The sequence below is a fragment of the Salmo salar genome, chromosome ssa02, assembly GCF_905237065.1.
Source record: "Salmo salar chromosome ssa02, Ssal_v3.1, whole genome shotgun sequence".
Lineage (NCBI taxonomy): Eukaryota > Metazoa > Chordata > Actinopteri > Salmoniformes > Salmonidae > Salmo > Salmo salar.
The window spans coordinates 1,267,434-1,286,382 of record NC_059443.1 but is presented as its reverse complement, the minus strand read 5'-3'; the positions used below and the strand labels follow the sequence as shown (position 1 = coordinate 1,286,382).

General features: G+C 46.1%; 1 protein-coding gene across 1 annotated transcript in view; it reads left to right on the top strand.

Moving 5' to 3' along the window:
• Nucleotides 1–18,744, top strand: part of LOC106573240 (ankyrin repeat and IBR domain-containing protein 1) — a 59,410-nt gene extending 40,666 nt beyond the window's left edge. Inside the window, 10 exon segments of the mRNA XM_045696372.1 lie at nucleotides 3,325–3,455; nucleotides 7,278–7,412; nucleotides 8,268–8,354; nucleotides 8,957–9,023; nucleotides 9,241–9,386; nucleotides 9,915–10,093; nucleotides 10,291–10,342; nucleotides 11,600–11,702; nucleotides 15,290–15,336; nucleotides 15,684–18,744. Coding sequence (XP_045552328.1) covers nucleotides 3,325–3,455; nucleotides 7,278–7,412; nucleotides 8,268–8,354; nucleotides 8,957–9,023; nucleotides 9,241–9,386; nucleotides 9,915–10,093; nucleotides 10,291–10,342; nucleotides 11,600–11,702; nucleotides 15,290–15,336; nucleotides 15,684–16,628 — 1,892 coding nt within the window. The 3' untranslated portion in view covers nucleotides 16,629–18,744.
• Nucleotides 18,745–18,949: the final 205 nt, after the last annotated feature.

The following is an 18,949-nucleotide window of genomic DNA, read 5'->3' as shown; positions in this document are numbered from 1 at the left end:
CTAGGTTTCAGATGCTAGCGACAGGCAACACTAGGTTTCAGATGCTAGCTACAGGCAACACTAGGTTTCAGATGCTAGCGACAGACAACACTAGGTTTCAGATGCTAGCTACAGGCAACACTAGGTTTCAGATGCTAGCTACAGGCAACACTAGGTTTCAGATGCTAGCTACAGACAACACTAGGTTTCAGATGCTAGCTACAGGCAACACCAGGTTTCAGATGCTAGCTACAGGCAACACTAGGTTTCAGATGCTAGCTACAGGCAACACTAGGTTTCAGATGCTAGCTACAGGCAACACTAGGTTTCAGATGCTAGCTACAGGCAACACTAGGTTTCAGATGCTAGCTACAGGCAACACTAGGTTTCAGATGCTAGCGACAGGCAACACTAGGTTTCAGATGCTAGCTACAGGCAACACCAGGTTTCAGATGCTAGCTACAGGCAACACTAGGTTTCAGATGCTAGCTACAGACAACACTAGGTTTCAGATGCTAGCTACAGGCAACACTAGGTTTCAGATGCTAGCTACAGGCAACACTAGGTTTCAGATGCTAGCGACAGACAACACTAGGTTTCAGATGCTAGCTACAGGCAACACTAAGGTTTCAGATGCTAGCGACAGACAACACTAGCTTTCAGATGCTAGCGACAGACAACACTAGATTTCAGATGCCAGCTACAGGCAACACTAGGTTTCAGATGCTAGCTACAGGCAACACTAGGTTTCAGATGCCAGCTACAGGCAACACTAGGTTTCAGATGCTAGCTACAGGCAACACTAGGTTTCAGATGCTAGCGACAGACAACACTAGGTTTCAGATGCCAGCTACAGGCAACACTAGGTTTCAGATGCTAGCTACAGACAACACTAGGTTTCAGATGCCAGCTACAGGCAACACTAGGTTTCAGATGCTAGCTACAGGCAACACTAGGTTTCAGATGCTAGCTACAGGCAACACTAGGTTTCAGATGCCAGCTACAGACAACACTAGGTTTCAGATGCCAGCTACAGACAACACTAGGTTTCAGATGCCAGCTACAGACAACACTAGGTTTCAGATGCAAGCTACAGGCAACACTAGGTTTCAGATGCCAGCTACAGGCAACACTAGGTTTCAGATGCCAGCTACAGGCAACACTAGGTTTCAGATGCCAGCTACAGGCAACACTAGGTTTCAGATGCCAGCTACAGGCAACACTAGGTTTCAGATGCCAGCTACAGGCAACACTAGGTTTCAGATGCCAGCTACAGGCAACACTAGGTTTCAGATGCCAGCTACAGGCAACACTAGGTTTCAGATGCCAGCTACAGGCAACACTAGGTTTCAGATGCCAGCTACAGGCAACACTAGGTTTCAGATGCCAGCTACAGGCAACACTAGGTTTCAGATGCCAGCTACAGGCAACACTAGGTTTCAGATGCCAGCTACAGGCAACACTAGGTTTCAGATGCCAGCTACAGGCAACACTAGGTTTTAGATGCCAGCTACAGGCAACACTAGGTTTCAGATGCCAGCTACAGGCAACACTAGGTTTCAGATGCCAGCTACAGGCAACACTAGGTTTCAGATGCCAGCTACAGGCAACACTAGGTTTCAGATGCCAGCTACAGGCAACACTAGGTTTCAGATGCCAGCTACAGGCAACACTAGGTTTCAGATGCCAGCTACAGGCAACACTAGGTTTCAGATGCCAGCTACAGGCAACACTAGGTTTCAGATGCCAGCTACAGGCAACACTAGGTTTCAGATGCCAGCTACAGGCAACACTAGGTTTCAGATGCCAGCTACAGGCAACACTAGGTTTCAGATGCCAGCTACAGGCAACACTAGGTTTCAGATGCCAGCTACAGGCAACACTAGGTTTCAGATGCCAGCTACAGGCAACACTAGGTTTCAGATGCCAGCTACAGGCAACACTAGGTTTCAGATGCCAGCTACAGGCAACACTAGGTTTCAGATGCCAGCTACAGGCAACACTAGGTTTCAGATGCCAGCTACAGGCAACACTAGGTTTCAGATGCCAGCTACAGGCAACACTAGGTTTCAGATGCCAGCTACAGGCAACACTAGGTTTCAGATGCCAGCTACAGGCAACACTAGGTTTCAGATGCCAGCCAGCTACAGGCAACACTAGGTTTCAGATGCCAGCCAGCTACAGGCAACACTAGGTTTCAGATGCCAGCTAGCTACAGGCAACACTAGGTTTCAGATGCCAGCTACAGGCAACACTAGGTTTCAGATGCCAGCTACAGGCAACACTAGGTTTCAGATGCCAGCTACAGACAACACTAGGTTTCAGATGCCAGCGACAGACAACACTAGGTTTCAGATGCCAGCGACAGACAACACTAGGTTTCAGATGCTAGCTACAGACAACACTAGGTTTCAGATGCTAGCTACAGGCAACACTAGGTTTCAGATGCTAGCTACAGACAACACTAGGTTTCAGATGCCAGCTACAGACAACACTAGGTTTCAGATGCCAGCTACAGACAACACTAGGTTTCAGATGCCAGCTACAGGCAACACTAGGTTTCAGATGCTAGCTACAGGCAACACTAGGTTTCAGATGCTAGCTACAGGCAACACTAGGTTTCAGATGCTAGCTACAGGCAACACTAGGTTTCAGATGCTAGCTACAGGCAACACTAGGTTTCAGATGCTAGCTACAGGCAACACTAGGTTTCAGATGCTAGCTACAGGCAACACTAGGTTTCAGATGCTAGCTACAGGCAACACTAGGTTTCAGATGCTAGCTACAGACAACACTAGGTTTCAGATGCTAGCTACAGGCAACACTAGGTTTCAGATGCTAGCTACAGGCAACACCAGGTTTCAGGCAGGAATAAAAGGTGTTATTGTTGTGCTTTGAAACCAGTTTCACTGGGTGCTTTTGTTCAGGCTTTAAAAGCTGTCACGGTTCCATTCTGTTCAGTCAGTGATTTTTTCTCAAAAGTTACCCTATTCCCTACATAAGGCTCTGGTCAAAAGTAGTATACTATGTGCCCTATGTACCCTGGTCAAAAGTAGTGTACTATATAGGGAATAGGGTGCCAATTAGGATGCTACCAGAGAATAAAGACGCAGTGTTTCAATAGCAGCGATTACCGTCAGGTTGAATGGGCTATTAGAGAGGAAAAAAAACACACACACACACACACACACACACACACACACACACACACACACACACACACACACACACACACACACTGTAGGTTGTAGGAACACTACCACTTTTCCCCCTCTCTGAATGCTGAGCTGTGGAATGAGTCGTGTCCAGTTATCGGTCTGTTGTGTTGTTGTTTTCCCTGGGAAGTGGCTGGTGTGAGTGAAGCCTATGAAGATGCAGCCAACTGCTTGTGGTTACTGTCAAACGCCAAACCCTGCGCCAACTGCAAGTCCCCTATTCAGAAGAACGAAGGCTGCAACCACATGCAGTGTGCTAAGGTAGGTAGGCCACAGTGTCTTGGATTGAGTACCAAATGGCACCCTACTCCCTATATATAGTGCACTACTTTTGACCAGAGTCTATGGGGCCCTAGTCAGAAGTAGTGCACTAAATAGGGAATAGGGAGCCGGTTGGGAGGATATCTATCTGAGGAATGTTATAATTAAGCAATAAGGCCTGAGGGAGTGTGGTATGTTGCCAATATACCACGGCTAAGGGCTGTTCTTAAGTACGACGCAACGCAGAGTGCCTGGACACAGCCCTTAGCTGTGGTATATTGGCCATATATCACAAACCTTCGAGGTACCTTATTGCTATTATAAACTGGTTACCAACTTAATTAGAGGTAGTAAAAATACATGTTTTGTCATACCCATGGTATACGGTCTGATATACAACGACTGTCAGCCAATTAGCATTCAGGGATGGAACCACCCAGTTTATAATGTTAGATACGCCAGAGAATGTATTTGAGGACCTAGAGTTATCTGGAAAATGCTGTTTTGGAAAATGCTGTCAGGGGAAAGTAGGGCAACTCTGACGGTGTGGCGCTCTAAGGGTCTAATCACATTCAACCCTTTGAAACTTGGATCTCTCTTTTATATACAGTGCTTTCTGAAAGTATTCAGACCCCTTGACTTCTTCCACATTTTTGTTACGTTACAGCCTTATTCTAAAATTGATTATATTCATTTTCTTCCTCATCAATCTGCAATACCCCATAATGACAAAGCAAAAAAACAAGATTCTTCCTAGAGCTGGCCGCCTGGCCAAACTCTGTAATCGTGGGAGAAGGGCCGTGGTCAGGGAGGTGACCAAGAACCCGGTTATCGCTCTGACAGAGCTCCAGAGTTCCTCTGTGGAGATGGGAGAACCTTCCAGAAGGACAACCGTCTCTGCAGCACTCCACCAATCAGGCCTTTATGGAAGAGTGGCCAGACGGAAGCCACTCCTCAGTAAAAGGCACATGACAGCCCGCTTGGAGTTTGCCAAAAGGCACCTAAAGGACTCTCAGACCATGAGATACAAGATTCTCTGGTCTGATGAAACCAAGATTACTCTTTGCCCTGAATGCTAAGCATCACGTCTAGAGGAAACCTGGCACCATCCCTACATTAAAGCGTGGTGGTAGAATTATGCTGTGGGTATGTTTTACAGCGGCAGGGACTGGGAGACTAGTCAGGATCGAGGGAAAGCTGAACGGAGCAAAGTACAAAGAGATCCTTGATGAAGGAGCGCTCAGGACCTCAGACTGGGTCGAAGGTTCACCTTCCAACAGGACAGCGACCCTAAGCACACAGCCAAGACAATGCAGGAGTGGCTTTGGGACAAGTCTCTGAATGTCCTTGAGTGGCCCAGCCAGAGCCCGGACTTGAATCCGATCGAACATTTATGGAGACACTTGAATATAGCTGTGCTGCGACGCTCCCCATCCAACCTGACAGAGCTTGAGAGGATCTGCAGAGAAGAATGGGAGAAACTCCCCAAATACAGGTGTGCCAAACTTGCAGCGTCACACCCAAGAAGACTTGAGTCTGTAATCACTGCCAAAGGTGCTTCAACAAAGTACTGAGTAAAGGGTCTGAATAGTTACGTAAATGTGATATTTGATATTATGTGATATTATTTGAACTACATTTGCAAAAAGAATTTGACCTGTTTTTGCTTTGTCATTATGAGGTATATTGTGTGTAGATTGACAAGTGAAAAAAAACAATTTAATCAATTTTAGAATAAGGCTGTAACGTAACAAAATGTGGAAGAAGTAAAGAGGTCTGAATACTTTCTGAATGTACTGTACCTTCAGAATGTATTCATACCCCTTGACTTATTCCACATTTTGTTTTATTACAGCCTGAATTCAAAATTGATTAAATGTTTTTCTCACCACTCTACACAAAATACCCCTTAATGACAAAGTGAAAACATGTTTTTAGAAATGTTTGCAAATTGATTGCAAATGAAATATTTAAATTTGATATTTCTGTAAGTATTCATGCCCCTGAGTCACACATTAGAATCACCTTTGCCAGTGATTACAGCTGTGAGGCTTTCTGGGTAAGTCTCTAAGACCTTTACACACCTTGATTGTACAATATTTGCACATTATTCTTTAAAAAATTCTTCAAGCTTTGTCAAGTTGGTTGTTAATCAGTGCTAGACAGCCATTTTCAAGTCTTGCCATAGATATTCAAGCTGCTTTTTAAGTCAAAACATGATGTTGTAGGGCTGTAGTGACAGGCCTGTTGTACTACATGATGTTGTAGGGCTGTAGTGACAGGTCTGTTGTACTACATGATGTTGTAGGGCTGTAGTGACAGGTCTGTTGTACTACATGATGTTGTAGGGCTGTAGTGACAGGTCTGTTGTACTACATGATGTTGTAGGGCTGTAGTGACAGGTCTGTTGTACTACATGATGTTGTAGGGGCTGTAGTGACAGGTCTGTTGTACTACATGATGTTGCAGGGCTGTAGTGACAGGCCTGTTGTACTACATGATGTTGTAGGGCTGTAGTGACAGGCCTGTTGTACTACATGATGTTGTAGGGCTGTAGTGACAGGCCTGTTGTACTACATGATGTTGTAGGGCTGTAGTGACAGGCCTGTTGTACTACATGATGTTGTAGGGCTGTAGTGACAGGCCTGTTGTACTACATGATGTTGTAGGGCTGTAGTGACAGGCCTGTTGTACTACATGATGTTGTAGGGCTGTAGTGACAGGCCTGTTGTACTACATGATGTTGTAGGGCTGTAGTGACAGGCCTGTTGTACTACATGATGTTGTAGGGCTGTAGTGACAGGCCTGTTGTACTACATGATGTTGTAGGGCTGTAGTGACAGGCCTGTTGTACTACATGATGTTGTAGTTCTCTCTCTCTTCTCTCTTTCTCTCTCTCTCTCTCTCTGTTTCTCTCTCTCTCTTCTCTCTCTGTTTCTCTCCCTCTCTGTTTCTCTCTCTCTGTCTCTCTCTCTCTCTCTCTCTCTCTCTCTCTCTCTCTCTCTCTGTCAGTCACTATATAGTATAGATTATCTTGAGTGTCGTCCAAGTCCTGTCTCCTCAGGACAACAGCGGTTTCAGCAGTTGGCTTTGTGTTTTAGTTTCCTTTTTACATTTTCACCACACCAGACAGCAAAGCAGTGTTTCTAGTGGGAATGACCGAGGGCTGAATAGGACTGGAAATCATGTTGAAAGGTAGTAGTGTTTGGTGGTTTTAACTCTTGTCGAACATTTCCCCCAGATGGATAGATCTGTATGCAGTGTGTAAACGGATGGTCTGTCTCCCTGGTGACAGATCAAAAGAACACATAGAGGACCATTGATTAGTTTTAAGCCACAGGGGAAAACTCTTGTTCAGTCCGCGTTCCAGCAACCTCTGAGCTTCAGGCCAGCTATCTTTGGCCGGCTCCCTTATGGGTCCCAGGCTTTAAAGGTTAGGGCCTTGCTATTTCCTGCTACTGACTGACTACCTTTAGCCATGCCAGAGGTTAGGGCCTTGCTATTTCCTGCTACTGACTGACTACCTTTAACCATGCCAGAGGTTAGGGCCTTGCTATTTCCTGCTACTGACTGACTACCTTTAACCATGCCAGAGGTTAGGGCCTTGCTATTTCCTGCTACTGACTGACTACCTTTAACCATGCCAGAGGTTAGGGCCTTGCTATTTCCTGCTACTGACTGACTACCTTTAGCCATGCCAGAGGTTAGGGCCTTGCTATTTCCTGCTACTGACTGACTACCTTTAGCCATGCCAGAGGTTAGGGCCTTGCTATTTCCTGCTACTGACTGACTACCTCCTCTTCCGTCTTTCCCTCTCTGCAGTGTAAGTATGACTTCTGCTGGATCTGTCTGGAGGAATGGAAGAAACACAGCTCGTCTACTGGAGGGTACTACCGCTGTACCCGCTATGAGGTCATCAACCAGGTGGAGGAGCAGAACAAAGACATGACTGTGGAGGTGTGGAACACACACACACACACACACACACACACCAACTCTAGACTTCAGAGAGAAACTCAGTGACAGTCCACCTCCATCACAGATGACCAGAGGGTCATCAACCTGTTGGTAATGTACTTCTGCACTACACCTTTGTCCTGTGTTATATTCCTGTACTCCACTCAACAAGACCAGCCCTGCCAGGGAGAGATGAGACACTGGAGGCAATAAGAATCGCTTGTTTAGTCGTTTAGCTGGCAGAGCACACTGTGGCTGGCTGAATCGACACCCTATCCTCATAGGCTCTGGTTAAAAGTAGTGCACTATATAGGGATTATGATGCCATTTGGGACACACTGTGAGTCTGGAGGCTAGAGCGGGGTGGGGGAAACGTTTTGTCTGGAGGGCCACATCGGGAGTCTGGAGACTAGAGAGGGGTGGGGAAACGTTTTGTCTGGAGACTTGAGCGGGGTGGGGAAACGTTTTGTCTGGAGGGCCACATCGGGAGTCTGGAGACTAGAGCGGGGTGGGGAAATATAAAATATAGGTCCGTTATAATTTATATAAATATATAGGTCCATTATAATTTATATAAATATATAGGTCCGTTATAATTGATATAAATGTATAGGTCCATTATAATTTATATAAATATAAAGGTCTGTTATAAGCTATAGAAATGTATAGGTCTGTTTATAATTTCTTCATACTTTCTATCTAGTTATAGACAGTCGGGTGAAGTGGGTTTTTTTGTTTGTTTTTAAAAAAATTACTCAAACCTCCCGGATCAGGATTAAATGGGCTCGGGGGCCGTAGTTTACCCAACTCTGGACCAGAGGTAACACTGTCTGTCTTGTCTTCTTGTCATTGCAGGCTGAGAAGAAGCATAAGGGCTTCCAGGAACTGGACCGCTTTATGCACTACTACACCCGCTTCAAGAACCATGAACACAGCTACCAGGTAAGAACTGGACCAGTACCAGAACCATGAATACAGCTACCAGGTAAGAACTGGACCAGTACCAGAACCATGAACACAGCTACCAGGTAAAAACTGGACCACTACCAGAACCATGAACACAGCTACCAGGTAAAAACTGAACCACTACCAGAACCATGAACACAGCTACCAGGTAAGAACTGGACCACTACCAGAACCATGAACACAGCTACCAGGTAAAAACTGAACCACTACCAGAACCATGAACACAGCTACCAGGTAAGAACTGGACCACTACCAGAACCATGAACACAGCTACCAGGTAAAAACTGGACCACTACCAGAACCATGAACACAGCTACCAGGTAAGAACTGGACCACTACCAGAACCATGAACACAGCTACCAGGTAAAAACTGGACCACTACCAGAACCATGAACACAGCTACCAGGTAAAAGGGTCTGTGGTGCATTTTTGTAACACTTGCCAGTTTGTATTAGGATGTCCTTGTGCAGCCTGACACCCTGTCCAGGTAAGTAGGGCAGCGGTGGGTTTGTTTAACTGTCATGTAGCTTTAGTAAGTCCTGTAGTGGGTCCTTTACCTTGACTGTCCTTCTATCTAGCTGGAGCAGCGCCTGTTGAAGACAGCCAAAGACAAGATGGAACAGCTGAGCAGAGCCTTGAGTGGAAGTATGTGGATATTTCTCAATGTTTTTTCATAGTTTTGTTCAGATAGACATTTCACATAAATAGACCAACACACAGACTACAATCATACAGTGGAGATGTATTAATGACACTCTAAACTACTTGAAATCTATCACTTCTTCTTCTTCTGAATGTAATATGATGTGTTTGTGTGTATGAGAGAGGGAGTAATCCTGATCCGTGATCTCTTCTCTCTCAGGAGACGGAGGCCCACCCGACACTACGTTCATTGAAGATGCGGTGCTGGAGCTGCTGAAGACTCGCAGCATACTCAAGTGCTCTTACCCCTACGGCTTCTTCCTGGAGATCAAATCCACCAAGAAAGAGATTTTTGAACTTATGCAGGTACGGACGGATCTTAGAGAAAGGTTTCGTATATAAAACATCTGAAATGTCTTGTCAAAAACCTACTTCCTCTTAAACACTGAGGTTTTAAAACGACTTCCTCTCAAACACTGAGGTTTTAAAACGACTTCCTCTCAAACACTGAGGTTTTAAAACGACTTCCTCTTAAACACTGAGGTTTTAAAACGACTTCCTCTTAAACACTGAGGTTTTAAAACGACTTCCTCTTAAACGCTGAGGTTTTAAAACGACTTCCTCTTAAACGCTGAGGTTTTGAAACTACTTCCTCTCAAACACTGAGGTTTTAAAATAACGGATCTTGTTGTGAAGAACCCTTTTTACTCTCTTCGTTAATGACTTCCTCACACGGCTGGCCTGTTCATTAGGCGGGATTAGGCGTCCGCCTATGGCGGCAGATTGACGAGGGCTGGCCCTGCTTCCTCACGGTTTAAAATTATACAGCTAAGAGTTACTTTTTCCTCTACAGTTTGTAGACTTTTTGTCTTGCCTCTTCCTGTCTGTGTGTAGACTGACTTGGAGATGGTGACAGAGGACCTAGCTCAGAAAGTCAACCGTCCTTACCTCCGAACTCCCCGTCATAAGATCATCCGAGCGGCCTGTTTGGTGCAGCAGAAGAGACAGGAGTTCCTGGCCTCCGTCGCCCGGGGGGTGGCCCCCAGCGACTCCCCAGAGGCCCCTAGACGCAGGTGGGAATCCCTGACCCCTCACAAACCGTTTCAGTCCCCAACTCAATCAATTGTAGATAAAGGTCACCCCCAATGTGGGTTCACTCAGAATGTTTTCTTGTGCAGTTGTTGTGTTCTGTTTTCTCTCTCCACTAATTGAATTGTTTTAATAACATAACAGAATAACTGCTATTACGTTGTACTTTTTGTATTTCTAGTTTTGGAGGTGGAACGTGGGACTGGGAGTATTTGGGCTTTGCATCTCCTGAGGTAAGTAAATATCTAGCTAGCTGTTGTAGGTCTGAATATCTAGCTAGCTGTTGTAGGTCTGAATATCAAGCTAACTGTTGTAGGTCTGAATATCTAGCTAGCTGTTGTTGGTCTGAATATCTAGCTAGCTGTTGTAGGTCTGAATATCTAGCTAGCTGTTGTAGGTCTGAATATCTAGCTAGCTGTTGTAGGTCTGAATATCTAGCTAGCTGTTGTAGGTCTGAATATCTAGCTAGCTGTTGGAGGTCTGAATATCTAGCTAGCTGTTGGAGGTCTGAATATCTAGCTAACTGTTGTAGGTCTGAATATCTAGCTAGCTGTTGGAGGTCTGAATATCTAGCTAGCTGTTGTAGGTCTGAATATCTAGCTAGCTGTTGTTGGTCTGAATATCTAGCTAGCTGTTGTAGGTCTGAATATCTAGCTAGCTGTTGTAGGTCTGAATATCTAGCTAGCTGTTGTAGGTCTGAATATCTAGCTAGCTGTTGTAGGTCTGAATATCTAGCTAGTTGTTGTAGGTCTGAATATCTAGCTAGCTGTTGTAGGTCTGAATATCTAGCTAGCTGTTGTAGGTCTGAATATCTAGCTAACGGTTGTAGGTCTGAATATCTAGCTAAATGTCAACAACCTCTGTTAATGTCTAGTTGATCAGTATGTGAGGGTTAATTTCTGCCACTGTCATGTGACTATTTGCCTAGTTAAATGAAGATTAAATTATTATTATTATTATTATATATATTTTTTAAATCCTGTGACTATTAGGAAGTGAATAGAGCTACTTAATACATCATGCGACTATTAGGAAGTTGGAGCTGCTACAGTTATAAATTGCACAATAATTATACATTCATGGCTTTTTTAAAGGTATTGTTTTCTGTTTATTCAACCCGGCACCCACCCACCCTTCATCCACACAATATTTTATACCCACCCGCCCTGAGGATATAACCGTTGGGGGGCTGCGGGTTATGAGTCAACCCTGCGCATCACTATCAGACAGTGGATGTCTGGAGAATGTGACTCTGTCTCAATGTGTCTTCCTGTGAGTCAGTGTATCCCATGCCCTCGCCTCCTTTAACTGGATTGGATGAGAATATCAGAAGTCCCTCCCTTCTGATCTTCTCATCCAACGGGTTTTTAAAATAGAGGTGAGTAGAGAGGACGTCAGGAGTCAATTGAGATTCTCCCAATGTGTGTGTGTGTTTACGTTATGACGTACGACCTGTGACGTCATGGTGTGTCATGTGACTGACCCTACAGGAGTATGCAGAGTTCCAGTACCGGAGGAGACACAGGGATCGTCAGCAGAGGAGACAGAGAGGGGACATTCCCCATCTTGACGACCCTAGCGACAGCACTTTAGGTAATAATGAATCAATAACTAAAAGATACATGGATAGATACTATAGCTTATTCTAGACGCTCACAGTGCTTCAGACTAGCCGTCTCGGTGCTTCAGACTAGACATCTCAGTGCTTCAGACTAGCCGTCTCGGTGCTTTAGACTAGCTGTCTCGGGGCTTCAGACTAGCCGTCTCGGGGCTTCAGACTAGCCGTCTCGGTGCTTCAGACTAGCCGTCTCGGTGCTTCAGACTAGCCGTCTCGGTGCTTCAGACTAGCCGTCTCGGTGCTTCAGACTAGCCGTCTCGGTGCTTCAGACTAGCCGTCTCGGTGCTTCAGACTAGCCGTCTCGGGGCTTCAGACTAGCCGTCTCGGCGCTTCAGACTAGCCGTCTCGGCGCTTCAGACTAGCCGTCGCGGCGCTTCAGACTAGCCGTCTCGGCGCTTCAGACTAGCCGTCTCGGCGCTTCAGACTAGCCGTCTCGGCGCTTCAGACTAGCCGTCTCGGCGCTTCAGACTAGCCGTCTCGGCGCTTCAGACTAGCCGTCTCGGCGCTTCAGACTAGCCGTCTCAGGGCTTCCGACTAGCCGTCTCAGTGAGAGAAAATAAAGATTACATTCAACTGAAAGATGATACCCAGAGTTTGTCCGTGATGTCAGGGTGTTGTTACGCAACCTATCGTTTCACTTCCTGTGTGAGAACCGTGAGCACAGGATGTCTGACTTGGCTCTGCTGTACCGTAGCCAAATAGCCTTCCGCCAGCGCCAATTTCCTAATTTAGCTTACCAAAGGTTTAGATAAGGTTAGCATGCTAGCTAGCTACCGTGATCGTTGTCCGTGTCAGAGCCCTAGTGGTTATGTTTCTCTCCAGTCCACGTGGAATTCACCCCCACGTTCAGACCCCCAATTCCTGAATATTTAGCCTGTCTGTCTGTCCTCAGCAATAGGCTAGGCCAAGGCTTGTCCAACTGCCCTCCCCTCCCTCCCTTCCCTCCCTCCCTCCCTCCCTCCCTCCCTCCCTCCCTCCCTCAGCAATAGGCTATGCCAAGGCTTTTCTCTCTCTCTCTCTCTCTCTCTCTCTCTCTCTCTCTCTCTCTCTCTCTCTCCCTCTTTCCCTCTTTCTCTCTCTCTCTCTCTCTCTCTCTCTCTCTCTCTCTCTCTGTCCCGTCCCTCCCTCCCTCAGCAATAGGCTAGGCCAAGGCTTTTCTCTCTCTCTCTCTCTCTCTGTCTGTCCGTCCTCTGGAGCATGAGGTGAGCAGCTGGAACCAGTTTCAGCTGGACATAAACTGAATGTTTTATTGAGTTGTAATTGGCTGAAACAGATGACAACCTCTCTCAGTTCTCATCACATTTACATTACATAACCACACACGTGTTAAATAAACAGAGGACTGGTCCAGTTAGTAAATCTATTTTAATTGCAGATACCCGAGACCCGTGGAAATTTTATCATAACCCAATCCGGACCCGCTCGGGTCCTGGGTCGGGATCTCGTAATTTCTGGGTCTACTGGAACCGTGAGGACCTCTAGTTCACGCCCCCCAATTCCTGAATATATATTCGGAGAGAAGTAAACAGGCATTTCCCCTCTAGGACAGGAATTACGTTGAAATATGGGCCGCCCTCTGGGTGTGGCTTTAAACAAGCCATCACACTGCCAACTCACATCATCTCACTACTAATGTGTAGCACCCATGTGTTTCCTGGTATCTGTCTACCTGGTATTTCTATAGGATCTCCAGCTATGACTGGATGTGTTTCCTGGTATCTGTCTACCTGGTATTTCTATAGGATATCCAGCTATGACTGGATGTGTTTCCAGGTATCTGTCTACCTGGTATTTCTATAGGATATCCAGCTATGACTGGATGTGTTTCCAGGTATCTGTCTACCTGGTATTTCTATAGGATATCCAGCTATGACTGGATGTGTTTCCAGGTATCTGTCTACCTGGTATTTCTATAGGATATCCAGCTATGACTGGATGTGTTTCCAGGTATCTGTCTACCTGGTATTTCTATAGGATATCCAGCTATGACTGGATGTGTTTCCAGGTATCTGTCTACCTGGTATTTCTATAGGATATCTAGCTATGACTGGATGTGTTTCCAGGTATCTGTCTACCTGGTATTTCTATAGGATATCCAGCTATGACTGGATGTGTTTCCTGGTATCTGTCTACCTGGTATTTCTATAGGATATCCAGCTATGACTGGATGTGTTTCCTGGTATCTGTCTACCTGGTATTTCTTCAGGATATCCAGCTATGACTGGATGTGTTTCCAGGTATCTGTCTACCTGGTATTTCTATAGGATATCCAGCTATGACTGGATGTGTTTCCTGGTATCTGTCTACCTGGTATTTCTATAGGATATCCAGCTATGACTGGATGTGTTTCCAGGTATCTGTCTACCTGGTATTTCTATAGGATATCCAGCTATGACTGGATGTGTTTCCAGGTATCTGTCTACCTGGTATTTCTATAGGATATCCAGCTATGACTGGATGTGTTTCCAGGTATCTGTCTACCTGGTATTTCTATAGGATATCCAGCTATGACTGGATGTGTTTCCTGGTATCTGTCTACCTGGTATTTCTATAGGATATCCAGCTATGACTGGATGTGTTTCCAGGTATCTGTCTACCTGGTATTTCTATAGGATATCCAGCTATGACTGGATGTGTTTCCAGGTATCTGTCTACCTGGTATTTCTATAGGATATCCAGCTATGACTGGATGTGTTTCCAGGTATCTGTCTACCTGGTATTTCTATAGGATATCCAGCTATGACTGGATGTGTTTCCAGGTATCTGTCTACCTGGTATTTCTATAGGATATCCAGCTATGACTGGATGTGTTTCCAGGTATCTGTCTACCTGGTATTTCTATAGGATATCCAGCTATGACTGGATGTGTTTCCAGGTATCTGTCTACCTGGTATTTCTTCAGGATATCCAGCTATGACTGGATGTTTCCTACACGTTTATTAAAAGGCTGATGTGTTTCTGGCCCCCCCATTAATGGGGTCAGTGTTTTCACTACATGAATGGCTTCGATCCTGGAAAACAGTAACAAAAGGAATAATCTCTAGCTTTTCCTTCGCTGGGAAGACCTTGAATAGTTTGAGCTGTGAGTTTGTCAGTGTGATTGTTCTGTAACGTTGACTGACTGTGGGGTTTATCTTTCTTCATAAAGCAGACACACAGGAAATGGGAGGTGGGTTGACTGACTGACTGACTGTGGGGTTTATCTTTCTTCATAAAGCAGACACACAGGAAATGGGAGGTGGGTTGACTGACTGACTGACTGTGGGGTTTATCTTTCTTCATAAAGCAGACACACAGGAAATGGGAGGTGGGTTGACTGACTGACTGACTGTGGGGTTTATCTTTCTTCATACAGCAGACACACAGGAAATGGGAGGTGGGTTGACTGACTGACTGACTGTGGGGTTTATCTTTCTTCATACAGCAGACACACAGGAAATGGGAGGTGGGTTGACTGACTGACTGACTGTGGGGTTTATCTTTCTTCATACAGCAGACACACAGGAAATGGGAGGTGGGTTGACTGACTGACTGACTGTGGGGTTTATCTTTCTTCATACAGCAGACACACAGGAAATGGGAGGTGGGAGAAGACGAGGTCCCCCCATGGTGAGTTCAGTGTGTTTTTCATGTCGTCTGTGTATTCGTCTTTACCTCTTATTAAACATAAGCCAGATCATTTTTTTGTCTGTCGAATAAACTAAGTTGTTGTGTGCCAATGTGAAGTTCAGTCTTGCCGATTTCTAAAATGGTTTTATTTCTTGCTTTTTCTAACATTTTTCTATACCGTCTGTCTTCACAGACATATATCTTGCGTCATAACATCATTTTACAAGACATATAAACAGCACCAATAGTCTTAAACAGATGAAATATTTAGTATTCTACAAGGCCTTCGTCCCTTTCCACATGACATGCGTACTTTCCCCCATTCCTTCTGTTTATGTGTTAAACAGGGCTCATTGGATGAGGACGATCCCAACATCCTATTGGCTATCCAGCTGTCACTCCAAGAGTCTGGGTTGGCGATGGCCGGGGACACTCCAGAGTTCTTGTCCAATGAGGCGTCCCTGGGGGCCATCGGCACCTCCCTCCCGTCCAGATTGGACGCGGAGCCCCAGGGGGTGGAAGTGGGGCCCCGGGGAGCCATCAGCAGCTCAGAACTCCTGGAGCTGGAGGATCGTGTCATGAGACTAGGCAACATGGGGACCATCAGCAGCCAGCGCCTGTATGAAGGGGTTCCAGGGGTCTATGCCTTACACCACCACCCATCCCAGCAGCACTACAGCAATCACAATCTCAACCCATTCAGGGAGCCTTCTTCAGGTGAGGCTCTGTTCTCGTCCTCCAGTGATACTACGGACTCCACTACCACCACATCAACGGGGCTCCAGGACCCCTCACACCCCAACACCAACCTGCTGGGCAACATCATGGCCTGGTTCCATGATATGAATCCTCAGAGCATCACCCTCATCCCCTCCTCCACCAACACCACCTCCTCGGACACAGACCTAGACTTCAACACGGCAGCACAGACCACGGCCAACACAGCCTCCGTGGAGGAGGATGTCCAAGCTGACCTCCACCAGCCCCGTGCCAAGCTCCAGAAAGGTGAGGGCGAGCTGGGGGAAGATGGGGACTGTTTCCCTTTCCTTTCCCAGGGTCTGGAGGAGAAGGAGGCTGAGAGGGAGAGACCCACCCATCTAGACCTTACGGTGGGGTCAGAGGTCATGGCCCCGTCCTGCATGGTGACTACCGGGACAGGGGACAGGGCCGGGGAGAGGCTCGCTGGGGGTAACGTCGTTCACGTAGACACGCCCATGTGTGACTCTGTGACCTCTGACCTTTTGCCTAGCACCAGCTCTTCAGAATGGGAGGAGCAGATACACCTGGTCTGATTGGTGGGAAAATCTAAGTGGGAAGAAGAAGATGCACCTGGTCTGATTTGTGATTGGAAGAAAATTCCGAGTTGGTGGAGCAAATCCACCTGTTATGACTCTGATTGGAGGAAACATCTGAGTGGGAGGAGCAAACTCTCCTGGTCTGATGGAAGACAGAAGCCTTCAGAGGGGTCAAACCACTGACATGCAGAGAGAGAGAGAGAGGACCAATCCTGACTGAGAGGGGACAGTAGCCAGTGATGGTGTTGGAGGAATTTAATCCTGACTTGATTGTAGTGCAGGAGGAGATATATTATGATGGGAGTGTATTTCTCTTTCCAGTGTTTACAAGTACACATCAAACACTTGATAGCTGGTCTATACTGGCATGAGATGCCCTCCCGGGGGAAAGACGGACGGAGGACTGGGTGGATTCCTAAAAAGCGGGATGGAAGGTGTTTGAATGAGTGTTATTGGTATTATATTACCCACAATTGATATTTGCTGATAAAATGATGAACAAGTTGCTTCTTTCAGATGATCTGTTTTAGATTACAACATGAGGTGATTATAGTGCATTATTATAGTGAATACACTTTGCAGGAGTTTTTGATCTAGTATTTTTTTTATATTGATGATTAATATTTTTAAGTGTTTTCCGCTGAAGTATACTGTATTGTGTTTGGACTTGGTTCTGAGGGAGGCTGTAATCAGCTGTACAGGAGAGTTCTGAGGGAGGCTGTAGTCAGCTGTACAGGTGAGTTCTGAGGGAGATTGTAATCAGCTGTACAGGAGAGTTCTGAGGGAGGTTGTAATCAACTGTACAGGAGAGTTCTGAGGGAGGCCGTACAGGAGAGTTCTGAGGGAGGCTGTACAGGAGAGTTCTGAGGGAGGCTGTAATCAGCCGTACAGGAGAGTTCTGAGGGAGGCTGTAATCAGCTGTACTGGAGAGTTCTGAGGGAGGCTGTAATCAGCCGTACAGGAGAGTTCTGAGGGAGGCTGTAATCAGCTGTACTGGAGAGTTCTGAGGGAGGCTGTAATTGGCTGTACAGGAGAGTTCTGAGGGAGATTGTAATCGGCTGTACAGGAGAGTTCTGAGGGAGGCTGTAATCAGCTGTACAGGAGAGTTCTGAGGGAGGCTGTAATCGGCTGTACAGGAGAGTTCTGAGGGAGGCTGTAATCGGCTGTACAGGAGAGTTCTGAGGGAGGCTGTAATCAGCTGTACAGGAGAGTTCTGAGGGAGGCTGTAATCGGCTGTACAGGAGAGTTCTGAGGGAGGCTGTAATCAGCTGTACAGGAGAGTTCTGAGGGAGGCTGTAATCAGCTGTACAGGAGAGTTCTGAGGGAGGCTGTAATCGGCTGTACAGGAGAGTTCTGAGGGAGGCTGTAATCAGCTGTACAGGAGAGTTCTGAGGGAGGTGTAATCGGCTGTACAGGAGAGTTCTGAGGGAGGCTGTAATCAGCTGTACAGGAGAGTTCTGAGGGAGGCTGTAATCGGCTGTACAGGAGAGTTCTGAGGGAGGCTGTAATCAGCTGTACAGGAGAGTTCTGAGGGAGGCTGTAATCAGCTGTACAGGAGAGTTCTGAGGGAGGCTGTAATCAGCTGTACAGGAGAGTTCTGAGGGAGGCTGTAATCAGCTGTACAGGAGAGCAATGCTGTGCTACCTGCTTCTAGTAGTGTTATTATCCCAATATAACAGTGTACAGTCTGACTGAGCAGAAAAACCTGCTCTCAGTCCCGTCCAGATCTGCCTAATGTATCGCTAAGTTGTTAAGTGTCAAACACTGGCTAACAAAAGCACAGTTTTGTAATCACCAAGTGGACTCCAAAACGAATTGTGCCTGCTCAGATCTATTCCATGTTGTTGTACTGAACCCATTAGAAGACTGTCTGACTGACAGCCTGATGTCAAGTATTCATGAAGATGGACAAGGCTAGTAGCCCTGAAGGGACAATAGAGAGGAACAATCTGCTGCTGTTCACTCCAATAGGAAAATAACAGTAGTTAAAGAAGAATTGGAATCAGATATGTTCTTAGTGTTTTATACCTAATAATGATGTCACTGGTTCATTCTGAACTATTTTAGGGCTGCTTTCTCAGACTTACCCCTTGGTCCTGGACTAAACATCACTTTCAATGAAGATTCTCCCTGCTTTCTAGTCCAGAACTAGGTTTAGGCCTAATGAGGAAACCAGCCCATTATAAAGCTATTTATAAAAACCTATTATGAAAGTTTAAGCCTTGATGGGACTCAGCAACTACAGTAGATGGGTTCAGCGGGTCGTAAAAACGGTTCTCTACGCAATTCATTACAGTGCCTTTTATGTCAATCTTTTA